This window comes from Oratosquilla oratoria, chromosome 7 (assembly GCF_046742065.1).
Source record: "Oratosquilla oratoria isolate Oo_2021 chromosome 7, ASM4674206v1, whole genome shotgun sequence".
In the NCBI taxonomy this organism is placed as follows: Eukaryota; Metazoa; Arthropoda; class Malacostraca; order Stomatopoda; family Squillidae; genus Oratosquilla; species Oratosquilla oratoria.
Window position 1 is genome coordinate 50805596 of NC_134783.1, and position 15000 is coordinate 50820595.

At 43.5% G+C, this 15000-nt stretch overlaps 1 protein-coding gene across 8 annotated transcripts in view; it reads left to right on the forward strand.

The window, feature by feature from the left end:
- The window catches only part of LOC143027151 (uncharacterized), a 313416-nt gene that overhangs the window by 155189 nt on the left and 143227 nt on the right, over window positions 1-15000 (forward strand). For all 8 annotated transcript variants that reach the window (XM_076188226.1, XM_076188225.1, XM_076188224.1 and 5 more), the window contains one exon: window positions 1595-1752. In XM_076188226.1, coding sequence (XP_076044341.1) covers window positions 1634-1752 — 119 coding nt within the window. In that variant the 5' untranslated portion in view covers window positions 1595-1633. The remainder of the gene's footprint in view (window positions 1-1594; window positions 1753-15000) is intronic.

A 15000-nucleotide genomic window follows, 5' to 3' on the forward strand; every position in this document is an offset into this window, starting at 1 on the left:
GTTTGCTTTTATTTATTATTTTGTTTTATCGTCATTAACCATTGACTCACTGGGGCATTCCACTGGATTTGTTACACCGGAAATGTTTGGTTTTGTGTAATTATATATATATATATATATATATATATATATATATATAACTTTTTTTATAATTGTTATTGTTTTTGGTCTAGTCACTCGGCATTGGTAACGTTCTCGCCGCATGAGGTTCAAATCCTCGGGCGTACCACGTTTCAATTTCTACATGCGCCTAGATGGCTTAGAATTAAAATGCATTGTGGTTGATAAAAATGTATCTCTAATCACTGGGACCCATTCAGTGTTGTACACACACACACACACACACACACACACACACACACACACACACACACACACACACACACACACACACACATATATATATATATATGTACATATATAATATTTTATATAATATATATTTATATATTCATATAATACATAAATATATTATTATAAATAAATACTGTTGTAGTCGGAAATGTTTGACTATATCACACTGGGCTGTGCCCGATGATTAACGTGATTGATGTGTGTTTGTGTAACACTTGGCGACTTGTCCCTCCTTCCCTGGCGCTGGCCGAACAGTTCCGTCCTTGTCGACAGCATCCTCAGCGGCAGACCCTAATGACCCGCCGCAAGGGCCGTATGTCAATATTATCTCTTAGGAAGTCTCTTGCCGGGAGATGGTGGGGGATGGGGGGAATAGGGGGGAGGGGGGATAGGGGAGGGGAGAATGGGGATTGGGGGATGGGGGATAGGGTCATGAGGGAGGGAGGGAATGGGGGATTAGGTTGCGTAAGGATAGTATCGTAATAATTGAATTTTTTTTTTTATGTTATGTAGATGGGGGGTGGGGATAGGGGATGGATAGGGGGATAGGGCATGGGAAGGGGGAGGGTATGGGTGATAGGGGTATGAGGGAGGTATGTGGAGGTATGTGATTTATGTGGTTTCATGGTTATGTGGTATTCTTTGTCACATGAATCCATACCTTCCTATGATGAATAAAATCGTCAGACGTCAGAAGTCACGTGATCTTGAAGAAGTTGGGTTCACAACTGTACACGTGCATATCATTCCTTCCTATTTTATTTATTTATTTACCTATTTATTTTATCTATTATTGTTTATTAATGTTTTATTATTTTTTCTTAATAAGTCAACTTTAAAGATTCTTTGGACCTTTCCTCGTGATTGTCATTGTTTTGATTCAATGTGGAAAAGGTCCCAGAAAAAAAATATATAAAAAAAATAAACAAAAAGAAAGAAATAAACAAACGAATAAAAATAAGTGAATAAATAATGAAGAAATAAATTAAGATAAAAAATAATAAAAACGTTTCTTTGTACAGTATATTATACGTATGCGTGTGTGTGTGCGTGTATGTGTATGTGTGTGTATGTGTATGTGTATGTATTTATATATCAAATTCACCCCATTCTCGATGACAAAACCCAAATTGACTCTACACCATTCCCACAAACACCGTTTCCCTTTCCCCCCATTTTACCAAGACCAATTTTTTTTAACCAATTAACCCCAATATCTTCTTTGCTCTTCCCACTACAGCCGCAGCCATTAGAATGGTGAATTGGGTCGGGGCGTAAAATGGGCTTTGTGGGCGAGGTGGCCGCCCTTCTAGTCATCGCCCTTCTCGCCCTGACTGGCAACGCCCTTGTGGCAGCCACGCTCATCCGTCGCTCCCTCCTCCACCACCCCTCCAACAGGTATGGCTTTAAAGTCTATGTCTGCATGTCTTAAGGTCTATATGGGTTAAATATGTCTGCATGTCTTAAGGTCTATATGACTTTAAAGTCTGTCTTCATGTCTTAGGGTCTATATGGGTTAAAGTCTATGTCTGCATGTCTTAAGGTCTATATGGGTTAAGATATGTCTGTATGTGTTAAGGTCTATATAGGTTAAAATATGTCTTCATGTCTTAAGGTCTATGTCTTAAAATCTATCTCTCCATGTCTTAAGGTCTATATGGGTTAAAATATGTCTTCATGTCTTAAGGTCTATATGGGTTAAAATATGTCTGCATGTCTTAAGGTCCATATGTCTTAAAATCTGTCTTCATGTCTTAAGATCTATATGGGTTAAAACATGTCTGCATGTCTTAAGGTCTATATGGGTTAAAATATGTCTTCATGTCTTAAGGTCTATAGGGGTTCAAATATGTCTGCATGTCTTAAGGTCTATATGGGTTAAGATATGTCTTCATGTCTTAAGGTCTATATGGGTTAAAATATGTCTACATGTCTTTAGGTCTATATGGGTTAAAATATGTCTGCATTAACCCATTAAACTCCGATGACAAGATGTCTTGTCATTTGGTCAAATAAAACAAAAAATCATAAAACACCAAAATGTTTGATCAAACACCAGAAAAATATGACGTCAGTCCTCGCACGAAGCGAGGACTGACGTCATATTTTTCTGGTGTTTGATCAAACATTTTGGTGTTTTATGATTTTTTGTTTTATTTGACCAAATGACAAGACATCTTGTCATCGGAGTTTAATGGGTTAAGATGGGTCTATATGGCTTAAAATCTATGTCTTCATGTCTTCAGGTCTATGCATGTCTTATTCCATGTCTCCATGTCTATATGTCTATGTCTGCATGTCTTAAGGCCTATATGAGTTAAAATCTATGTCTCCATGTATTCAGATTTAGGTTTCTTGTTCTATGTCTACATGTCTTAAGGTGTATATGTCTTAGTTTATATCTCCATGTTTATACTGCTTAAAGTCTATGTCTGCATGTCATAAGATATATATGGGTTAAAAACAATGTTTCCATGTCTTCAGGTCTATATGTCTTTTTCCATGTCTCAAGGTTTGTATGTTTTGGTCTATGCCTCCATGTTTTAAGGTCTATACGGCTTAAAGTCTGTCTCCATGTCTTAAGGTCTATAGGTGTATATGCCTATGTATGTCTTAAAACCTGTATGTATATCAAGAATCTTCTTACCAGACATGAAAACGCGTTGGCCAATCAGAGGGCAAGGTTAGTGAAAAGGGGTGGGGCTATTTTAAGATACGCTCAATAACAATCGGTATATATATGTGTATATAAATATATGTATATATATATATATATATATATAAATATATATATATATATATTTATATATATATATTTCTAAACAGAAATGTAGCATCACATTTGTAAATAACACACAAGAAACCCACAGTCGGAGAAAATAAACTTCGAATGAAAGAAGATTCTATATTTCGGCTACCAACTGTAGCCCTCTTCAGGAAAGTACATAAGACAGAGGACAAAGGGGACTTATAAGCTACAGAAACAAGGAAAAGAGAGGGAACGTGGACTGATGGCATTACTCAGACGCGGGGTACATATGTATATGTACAACATGGAATGGGTTCCAGTGAACAGATTTACATTTATCAACCACATTTCACGTCGAAAATCTCGAGGAGGCATACATTCAGAAATTGATACGTGGTACAGCAAAGGACTCGAACCTCCACAAGCACGTAACAAGTGACAGTGACTTAACCGATTGCTCTATCAAGAGAGATATAAGTTGAGTGCAACTTTTCTTAAATATTTGTATGCTCGAGTTACACTATTATATACTCGGAAGAATTGAAAGAAAAATTAAGATTTTGAAATTTGGCCTCAATGTGCAGGTTCCGTTAAGACGAAAGTCCTTTGCCAAGATAGAGTTCGTGTGAGATGTATATTTATTGTAGTACAGCCTAAGTAAGTTGTAGGTGACCGTACGACTGGAAGTTGGATATGAATAATAATATTGTATTTCATGGTTTGTTTTTTAATCTAACTGAGAGTATTTGGTAAATGATGCATTTATATAGATATATATTGTCGATTTTTATATATATTATAGAGAAAGAAACAGATGAAAATGACAAGAAGATATATGCGATTAAAACGCTGTTGGTAACTCCTTGATATACAGTTGACTTCACAAGAGTATTACATAACCAGTCTATGATGTAACATTGTTTTATTCGTTTGTTTATTTACGTATCTTATTTGTTTGTTTGTTTATTTAAAGTATATATTTATCTATTTTATATGTTTGATTCACTTATTTATTTATTCATTTATTATTTATTATGTTTATTTTTACATTTCCGTCTGAGCTAATAGTACCCATTTTCTATGATTTATTTTTATTCGATTTGACGTCATTTTTTGTCACAATATATTTTCGAAATATCAAGACTTATTTATATCATAACATAGTTTTATTTAGAATAATCAATAATGAAACGTGAATTATATTCATGATCTAGTATCATATAGCATCATCATATCAGTGATAGAGATTTTAGAAAATGTGATCACTTCAGTCATAAAGGAATTAATTCGTTTATCATAAACTTGGTCATATATTTATTGGTAGCAATAGTATAATGATAATGATAATAATAATGATATTGATAATAATGATAATTATGATTATCAAAATAATAAAGGTAATGATAACAGTAATAATAATAGTGATAACAAAAGTGATAATAGTAATAATGATAGTGATAATTAATAATATAATAATGATAATGATAAATATGGTTACTATGAAAAATACTGTTGGTAATATTTTCCATACACCTGTTGAGGTCTTTTAACCATATGTTCATTACATGTAGATAAATACGCAAATGAACAAGTTAATGAACATTTTCTCCTCCTCCTCCCTCCTCCTCTCTCCTCCTCCTCCCTCCTCCCTCCTCCTCCTCCTCTTTCTCCCTCCTCCTCCTCCTCTTTCTCCTCCTCCTCCCTCCTCCTCCTCCTCTTTCTCCCTCCTCCTCCTCCTCTTTCTCCTCCTCCTCCCTCCTCCTCCTCCCTCCTCCTCCTCCTCTTTCTCCTCCCACGTCTGCTCCTCTTCCTCCTCCTCCTTGTGTTCCACCTCCTGTTCCTCCCCTCCTCCTCCTCCTCCCCCCTCCTCCTCACCTCCTCCTCCTCCCCTCCTCCACCTCCTCCTCCCCTCCTCCACCTCCACCTCCCCTCCTCCACCTCCACCTCCCCTCCTCCACCTCCTCCACCTCCTCCACCTCCTCCCCTCCTCCTCCTCCTCCCCTCCTCCTCCTCCTCCTCTCCTTCTCCTCTCCTTCTCCTTCTTCTCCTCCTCCTTCTCCTTCCACGTCTGCTCCTCTTCCTCTTCCTCCACTTCCTACGTCTATTCCTTTTCCTCCTCAATTTCTTCCATCGCCTTTCCTGCTACTTCCTCCTCCTCCTCTCTACTTTCTCCTCCTTCACTTCATTCTACATCACTTCCTCCTCCTTCTCCTCCTACTCCACTTCCTCCTCCACTTCCTCCTCCTCCACTTCCTCCTCCACCTCCTATTCCTCTTTCTTTTCCTCTCCTTCCTCCTCCTTCCGCCTCTTGCTCCTCCTCCTCCTCCTTCCACCTCTTGCTCCTTCTCCTCCTCATCATTCCGCCTCTTGTTCCTTCTCCTCCTCCTCCTCCTCCTCCTCTTTCACTTGCACTTCCTCCTCCTCCATCTTTTCTTCCGTCCTCTATTCCACCTCCCCTATCTCCTCCGCTTTCTTCTCCGTTTCCTCTTTTGCCTCCTACTTCTCCTCCTTCTCCTCCTCCTCCTCCTGCTCCTTCTCCTCCCCTCTCCTCTTCCGCCTCTTCCTCCTCCTTCTCCTCTGTCTCCTCTTCCGTCTCATCTTCCACCTCTTCTCCATCATCCAACTTTTCCACCTCCTCCTTCTCCTCCTCCTCTTCCTCCTCCTTCTCCTCCTCCTCCTCCTCTTCCTCCTCCTCCTCCTCTTCCTCCTCCTCCTCTTCCACCTTGTCCGTCTCCTCCTCTCCCTCCTCCTACCCTTCCGTCACCTTCTTTTTTCCTTCCTCTTCTTCCGTCGCCTCCTCCTCCTCCTCCTTTCTAAGCTCCCCGTATCGCTTGATGAAGGGAGTTCCTGTTTGAACCCCCCCCCCCTCCTACCCGACCTCCGGGGTGAGAAGGAAGAGGAGAAGGAGGAAGAGGAGGGGGAAGAGGAGGAAGTGGAAGAGGGAGAGGTGGAAGTGGAGGAGGAAGAGGAGGAAGTGGAGGAGGGAGAGGTGGAAGTGGAGGAGGAAGAGGAGGAAGTGGAGAAGGAGGAAGTGGAGGAGGAAGAGGAGGAGGAACAGGAGCAGGAACAGGAGGAGGAAGTGGAGGAGGAACAGGAGGAGGAGGAAGTGGATGAGGAAGAGGAGGAGGAAGAGGAGAAAAAAGAGGAGGAAGAGGAGGAAGTGGAGGAGGAAGAGGAGGAGGAAATGGAGGAGGAAGAAGAGGAGGAGGAGGAATCCTTCCTGAAGGCCGCTGTCCCTGAAGGCGTCAACGCCTCAGTTATGAGGGTTGCCCCCTGTTTACATGGATCGTGTGTGTGTGTGTGTGTGCACATGTATGTATGTACACTTGTATGTGCACATGTATGATTGCATGCATGTAAACTTACATTTATGTACACATGTATGTATGTATGTACGTATGTATGTATGTATGGGCAAAGATCTAAATAAACATATAAAAAGATAAAAAAAGAAGAAAAAATAATGAAAATTAATAAAGAAAAATCAAGTACATTCTTAAGCGTGCATGCGAACATGTATACACTTGTATGGAAATATGTACAACGAGTACATGTACACAGTAGTACAGACAGGATGACAGACAGGTAATTAGACAGCCAGACAGACAGATGGGTAAAGATGCGTAGACAGATGAGTAGACAGACGGGCAGATAATTAAAGACACAGATACAGACAGGCTGACAGATTAGGAGATACAATGAGATGAGAATATATGCAGGCATAGACAGATACACAGACACACAGACATAGACAAACACAGACAGAGACAAAACACAGGTACATACACAGACATAAACAAACAGATGAAGGATAAGAAGAAGGAAGTTGAACATAAACTGTGGTGAGTGAGTGAGTAAAGGGAGTGAGTAAAGGGAGTGCGTGGGTGTAGAGAGTGAGTGTAGGGAGTGAGTGAAGGGAATGAGTATATAAAGGGAATGAGGGAGTGTAGGGAGTAAAGGGAGCGAGTGAGTAAAGGGAGTGAGTGAATGAATAAGAGAGTAAAAGGAGTGAGTAAAGGGAGTGAGTAGAGTGAGTAAAGGGAGTGAGTGGTTGTAGAAGTGACTGTAGGGAGTGAGTGAGTGAGTGAAGGGAATGAGTGAGTGTGTAAAGGGAATGAGTGAGTGTAGGGAGTGAGTGAGTAAAGGGAGTGAGTGAGTAAAGGTAGTGAGTAAAGGGAATGAGTAAAGGGAGTGAGTGAGTGTAGGGAGTGATTGAGTGTAGGGAATGAGTGAGTGTAGGGAGTGAGTAAAGGGAGTGAGTGAGTAAAGGGAGTGTGTGAATAAGTGAGTAAAAGGAGTGAGTAGAGGGAGTGAGTGAATAATTGAGTAAAGGGAGTGAGTGAATAAGTGAATAAAGGGAGTGGATGAGTAAGTGAGTAAGGGGAGTGAGTGTGAGTGATTGAGTGAGTGAAGGAAGGGAGGTATTGTAAGCCTACGCAGGCCCTCAGCCTCTCCGTCATGTTGGCGGTTGATCGTTGACCCGGAAACGACGACACTTTTAACGTCCGGCGACATGACGTCATGTCGTCGTCGTCCTCGAAAACCGTTACGTCCTCGGAAACCGTTATAAAGAATCGTCAAGAATTTTCATTTTCGTTTTATTGTTTTTCTTGTAATTCTACTGTTTTGTTGTTCTATTGTTGAGCTTAATCATTTTGGGAAACTTGTGAAATGGGATTTAATGTTTTTATAAAGTTGGTGTGTGCTTTGTTAGGCTACCTCGCTTATACTGTAAGGGGGAAAGAGCATTTGGTATATACGGTATTGTTACAATTATTACTATCATCATTACTATTGATTATCATTGATCGTTATTGTTGTTATTATTAATGTTATTAGTGTTGTTATTATTGTTATTATTATATTATTATCGTTATTGTTATGGTTATTGTTATAAGTGTTGTTTGATATGTATTTTGGTGATATAATTTTTCATTTTCTCTTTGGGGGGCGGAGTGCGCAGAAACGGGAGCGCTCTTCATCTGTTTAATCGAGACGTTGTTTACACTGCTGAGACCCTGACCCGGCTGATGACGGCGGGTGGTGACAGTGGTGGTGATAGTGGTGGTTGATGGGTGGTTAATGGGTGGTAGATGGTGGTGATAGTGGGTGATGGGTGGATGATGAATGGTGATGGGCGTTAGCGGTGGTGATGGTAGTGGTGGTAACGGGCGGTGGATGGTGGTGATAGTAGTAGTAGTGGTGGTGACGGATGGTGGATAGTGTTGGTAGTGATAGTGGTAGTAATGAGTAATGAGTGAAGGTTGGGTGGTAGTGGGTAGTGGTAGGGAAGGGTGATAGTGATGGGTAAGTGTGTGATGGTGATAGATGCCTGTGGAAGAGTCTCCCCTTTGCATTTTCCCTCCAAATGGAAGGGAACGGGTGAGGGTGGGGGGTGGTGGTGGGGAGGAGAGGGGAGGGGGACGGTGGGGGTAGGGGAGGAGAGGGTGGGGGGATTCGGGAGGGGGTGGGTTGAAAAATGCTGACATCACGGACCATATGGTAACATTACACATTTAATTTTTTTCTTATTTTATTTTTTGAAATTCTTTTTGTCATTATTATTACTGATCTTTGTAACTTTTTATTGCATCTCGCGTATATTTGTTTGTCACATTTAGACCTGTCTGGAGGGTGTTTGAGATGGGTCGGGTATCTGCCTGGAAGATGACCAGAGGTGACAATCCCCTCCACATCAGTGGCGTCCCGTTAACGGAATAAAATAGTTTGGTCTTAAACAGAATAAAAGCTACAAGGTTCTTCAGTGTGACTAAGAGTTCAAGGTCTTTGTGTGAGCGAGTGACAGCAATTTTTGATGTTCCACAAATTCTCTGCAAAAGTTGATCTGAATGAAAAATCGTCTGGTCGTGTGTGTGTGTGTGTGTGTGTGTGTGTGTGTGTGTGTGTGTGTGTGTGTGTGTGTGTGTGTGTGTGTGTGTGTGTGTGTGTGTGTGTGTGTGTGTGTGTGTGTGTGAGATTTACCATGGTCTCGGATCACGTGTTGGACTCATGATCGATAGCAACTTCCCTCCCGGAAGACAGCTCAGAGCTCATATATGACCGATCTATGGGTAATGTTGTGACCTTGCACGCGCGCACACACCCAACTCCCCGCCCACGAGAATTGGAGTAACGACTCGTAGCGCAGCGATACTGAAATTATTTCAGCCCTGGACGAGTGTGTGTGTGTGTGTGTGTGTGCGCGCGCTTGTGTATGAGTGTGTGTGTGTATGAGTGTATGTGTGCGTTTGTGTATGTGTGCGTTTGTGTGTGTGTGTGTGTGTGTGTGTGTGTGTGTGTGTGTGTGTGTGTGTGTGTGTGTTGTCAAGTGTATCATAATCACTCACAAGGTATTACGAAAATTAGGTCGACTTGGGTTATGTAATGAAATTATTACGTCAAACACTTTGACCTTGGCGAGGTCACAAGGATACATCGATTTTCTCTCAATTTTTTTTTTATTTCTTTTAATTAATCTTGTTCGTGACATATGTTGAGTTTGGAAATCACTTGAGGTGATGGGCGAAGGTATATCGATCAGCTGATATGGGAGAATGACAGCATCAGCAAGAGATAGGGCATAAGAGAGAATTTTCCTCTCTTTTTCTCTTTCGCTTTCTCTTTCTCTTTCTGTCTCTCTTTCTCTTTCTATCTTTCTCTTTCTCTTTCTATCTCTCTTTCTCTTTCTATCTTTCTTTCTCTTTCTACCTTTCTCTCTTTCTCTTTCTCTTTCTCTTTCTATCTTTATTCCCTCTCCAGCCTGTGACCCTCTTCTCCTCTTCCCCTCTCGCCCTTCACCCTCCTCCTCCTCTCGCTCTCCACCCTCCTCCTCCTCCTCCTCTCGCCCTCCACCCTCCTCCTCCTCTCGCCCTCCACCCTCCTCCTCTTCTCGCCCTCCACCCTCCTCCTCCTCTCACCCTCCACCCCCCTCCTCCTCTCGCCCTCCACCCCCCTCCTCCTCTCGCCCTCCACCCTCCTCCTCCTCCTCTCGCCCTCCACTCTCCTCCTCCTCTCGTCCTCCACTCTCCTCCTCTCGCCCTCCACTCTCCTCCTCCTCCTCCTCTCACCATCCACCCTCCTCCTCCTCCTCCTCTCACCATCCACCCTCCTCCTCCTCCTCCTCCTCCTCCTCCTCCTCTCACCATCCACCCTCCTCCTCCTCTTCCCCCTCTCACCATCCACCCTCCTCCTCCTCTTCCCCCTCCTCTCACCCTCCACCCTCCTCCTCTCGCCCTCCACACTCCTCCTCCTCTCGTCCTCCACCCTCACCCTCTCCCTCTCTCCCCCTCTTATTCAATAGTCACTCTTGTATGTGTCAACTAACCGGAACCCTGAGGTTGAAAAACAACAACCCCGTAATGTACACAATTGCTTTCAAAGGCACAGCAAACTGTGCTGTGTAATGTTAGGCAAGCATGTATTTGCATTTACTGTGTCTGAAAAGCTTTTCTCTTCCTTGCTTGCCTCCCTGCTTGCTTGCTTGCTTGCCTGCTTGCTTGTAGACGCCTTTACCGGAAGTAGTTCACAGAGGAAGAAGGTCGTAAAGACTAACTTCACAATTCCCTTAACTTAATAAACTAGTCTGGCGAGACGCCTTCTCAAAGGTTTAATTCTGACTGATTCCTCCCTTCTCTGTGCTTTAGTCACGCAGTCAGTCAAGGTACAGTATGACACGGCTACCCCGTTACAAGGGGGAAAATGGCGTCGAGTATTTCTTTGGAAGAAGAAGATGAAAAAAGAAATATTGTGTCTCGATCAGCCATTGTACAATGAAGGCTACTTGCGCTTTCTTCCTGGCTGTCGTCAGACGATTTTAATCACATGTGTAGGACCTAACACCCCCTTCCCCACTCCCCCCCGCCCCTCCGCTTGAACGAGGACGAGACCCCACTAGTCTAGTCATGGAACTGCAAATGGTGTGTTGAAAAATAGTCGTTTCATTCATGGGGAATTCACACGACTTTAAGAAGTCCTTTTTTCCCAGAAGGTAACCCAGAGGCTGTCGATGATATGCGATGATTCAAGTCCCCTTTGGGGAGTGGAGGGGGAGGTGGGAAGTAGGATGGGGGGAGGGGGGAGGGGGGAATGGGGGAGAAGACACCTTGCTTATGCAACGCGACTGACTTCGTTTCTTTGAATGCTCTCACGGCCTCCAGAAGGCTATTTTTGGAAATATGGGTCAGGGGTAAAGTCTGCAATGTTTGAGGATATTGAGGGGGAAAAATAGGTCGAATTATTCACGCAGGGAGACGCTTATCTGCACTCCCAAGTCATCACCTTTGCCCTGTGTGCTTCGTCTGCCTGGACAAGTGGGTTTGATCTCGGACTCTCAATGTGAGACATTATGAGAAGTTGGGTCTTGTTGTGAACAAAGGTGTTCTGTTGTGTTTTTATATTCCAGCATTGAATATTCAATTCTGAAGGAACAAAATTGGTAAACAATACACATAAACCATGTTCGGATAATGACGAAGTTCGGATAATGACGAAGTTCGGGTACGGTGGGGAATTTTAGTTACATAACTTGTGTATATGACTCAGGGTAGACTGCAATGGTAAAACTGGCGGTACAGTGCATTATGTATACCAAGGGACCTCTTTTTTCCACCTTATAAGGGGGATGGCCGAGCTAGAGCACACACACCGACATCATAAACAAATAAAACACATTTAGCTACCACGCCTTCCATCTCCATACCTCTGGGATGAAGAAGGGGGTATCCCTTAAACCAGCCACACTGTTCATTTCAGATGTTGTGTTAAACAGGTTTAATACAGAGACTGTTTTTTTATGTATGTTTGTATATACGTGTTTACAGCCTCGTTTCCCCTTATTAGGGGGGTAGCCGCGTCATTGGAGATACTGGACACCAAGGAATACCTTCTTGTTCGGAGATAGGGAGAAGTCAACATAACGGGGTTTTGATAGATTGAGACTGAGAGCGAAAAAACGTAAAATAATATTGATGATAATGAAAATGATGATGATGATGATGATGATCATGATGATGATGATGACGATAGGATTGAAGGATCAGAACACAGGAAAGTAGAATAGGTCAGATCAAGTCAGGTTAGGTCATATCACGTCAGTTCAGATCATGTCAGATCAGGTCATATCAGATGAGGTCAGGTAAGATCAGATCAAGTCAGATCAAATTAGGTCAGATCAGGTCGGGTTAGGTCAGATCATGTCAGATCAAGTTAGGTCAGATCAGGTCAAGTTTGTTGAGGTTAAGTTAGGTTAGGTCAGATCAGGTCAGCTCAGGTCAGATTAGGTCAGCTCAGGTCAGATTAGGTCAATTCAGTTCAGGTCAGGCTTGGTTTAAGCAAAGCAGAACGAACTTCTGATGCGACCTGAGGACTCAATTATCATAATGAGCAACCACTCCATCACCACACCCTCACTCCAACCCTCACCCTCACCCTCACCCTAACCCTCATTCTCACCCTCACCCTCACCCTCACACTAACCCTAACCCTCATTCTCATCCTCACCCCCACCCTCACACTCACCCTCATCCTCACCCTCACCCTAACCCTCACCCTAACCCTCACCCTAACCCTAACCCTTACCCTCAAGCAAGGTAAGTGAGGGTGAGAGGGAAGGTGCGTGTGTTGGGTCGCGGGGGGGGGGTTGCTGTATGGGTGTGTGGGCGTGGGTGGTGGCGCGTAGTATTATTAATTGGGCGAGTTGAGTAGGTAACTGGCTTAGCGATGCCTGTTTGGGGCGTTGATGCAGCTGTTGATGTATTGATTAACGCCCTTACGGTGTTTCTAAGTAGGGTGGCCGGATATGGTGATAAGGCAGATAACCTTGACGGTCAGTGATGTTTTTTTTTTTTTTTTTTGTCTTTTAAGGTGTGATGGCGGTGGCGATGTCACTTTTTTTTTTTTTTTTTTAAGCAAGATTTTTGTTTCCTTGAAGTACTTGTAGATCGATGAGTATGTACCAGTTGTAACTCAGCCTCCGAACTGTACACACGCATTTGGCTGTTGTACTGCTTTATCAAATTGTGATTTAATACATTCATTTATATCATTCGTATACTTTCACTTAGCCACCTTACAACACCGATCCTCCATCCCTTCCCCCTTCATTCTTTTCCTCCGTCCCTCCCTTCCCTCCCTTCCCTCCTTTCCCTCCCTTCCCTCCTTTCCCTCCCTTCCCTTCCTCCCTTCCCTCCCTTCCCTTCCTCCCTTCCCTCCCTCCCTCCCTCCCTCCCTTCCCTCTCTCCCTCCTTCCATCCTTTGGTTATGTCCCGTCTGCCACTAGAGAACCTCCTCTTTCTCCTCCTCTTCTTCCTCCTCTTTCTCCTCCTCTTCTTCCTCCTCTTACTCCTCATCCTTCTCTTCCTCCTCATCCTTCTTCTCCTTCTTCTCCTCTTCCTTTTCTTCCTCTTCTCATTCCTCTTTCTCCTCCTCCTTTTCCACCTCCTCTTCCTCCTCCTTTTCCACTTTCCTCCTCCTTTTCCACCTCCCTCCTCCTTCTCCCTCCTCCTTCTACTCCTCCACCTCCTTCCTCCCCACCTCTTCCTCCTCCTCTTCCACCTCCTCCTTCTCTTCCACCTCCTTCCTCCCCACCTCTTCCTCCTCCCCTTCTTCCTCCTCCTCCTCTTCCTCCTCTTTCTCCACCTCCTCTTCCTCCTCTTTCCCCACCTCCTCCTCTTCCTCCTCCCCCCTCGGTCACGTTATTCTATCCGTAGGGCGTCTGCGCATAGGTTGGTTCTTCGTCTCTTTGTCTGAAAGACTTGATCAGGTTTCTGGTCATCCTTGAGGTCGTTCTCTGAGAGCCCTAAGGTCTCCTGGCCCCCTTTGGGTATCGGTAGGTAGAGAAATAGACAGGTCGTTTTTATCAATAGAGGAGATTCTGTAGGAATGACTTGTAGAAATCATCTTCATCACCATCACCACCACCACCACCACCATCCACCACCACCACCACCACCACCACCACCACCACCACCACCACCACCACCACCACCACCACCACCACCACCACCACCACCACCACAACAACAACAACAACAACAACAACAACAACAACAACAACAACAACAACCACAACCACAACCACCACCACCACCACCACCACCACCACCACCACCACCACCACCACCACCACCACCACCACCACCACCACCACCACCACCACCACCACCACCACCACCACCACCACCACCACCACCACCACCACCACCACCACCACCACCACCACCACCACCACCACCACCACCACCACCACCATTTTTATTGTTCTTTTGTGTATTGTCATTGAGATTTTTTTCTCCAAATTTTGTCTTTTCGTTAAATTGTAATTTTTCAATCACCTCGTCACTTCGTCAAACCACATTACGTCACAATGCCTTTACCGTTTACTGCATTGTCTTCAATACTTCCTCTCAGAGTTCAAATACTCGTTACTTCGTGTCGCTGTACAGTCTTCTACGTCATGTCAAAGAGATATGATGACATGTCGTCCATCCTTACCCTTGCATTCTTCAGAAGCCTTACACAACAATTTATTTTAGAATGTTTCTAAGATTTTCTTTTAAAACACTCATTAAGCTCATTCAACTCCGATGACAAGATGTCTTGTCATTTGGTCAAATAAAACAAAAAATCATAAAACACCAAAATGTTTGATCAAACACCAGAAAAATATGACGTCAATCCTCGCTTCGCTCGCAGCGAAGCGAGGACTGACGTCATATTTTTCTGGTGTTTGATCAAACATTTTGGTGTTTTATGATTTTTTGTTTTATTTGACCAAATGACAAGACATCTTGTCATCGGAGTTGAATGGGTTAAGCTCATTCATTTGATCATAGAAACATACCTGCTACCTTCGTCTAACCTTGAGAATGTACCAGAAGACAAGGATGGTAATAATAAGA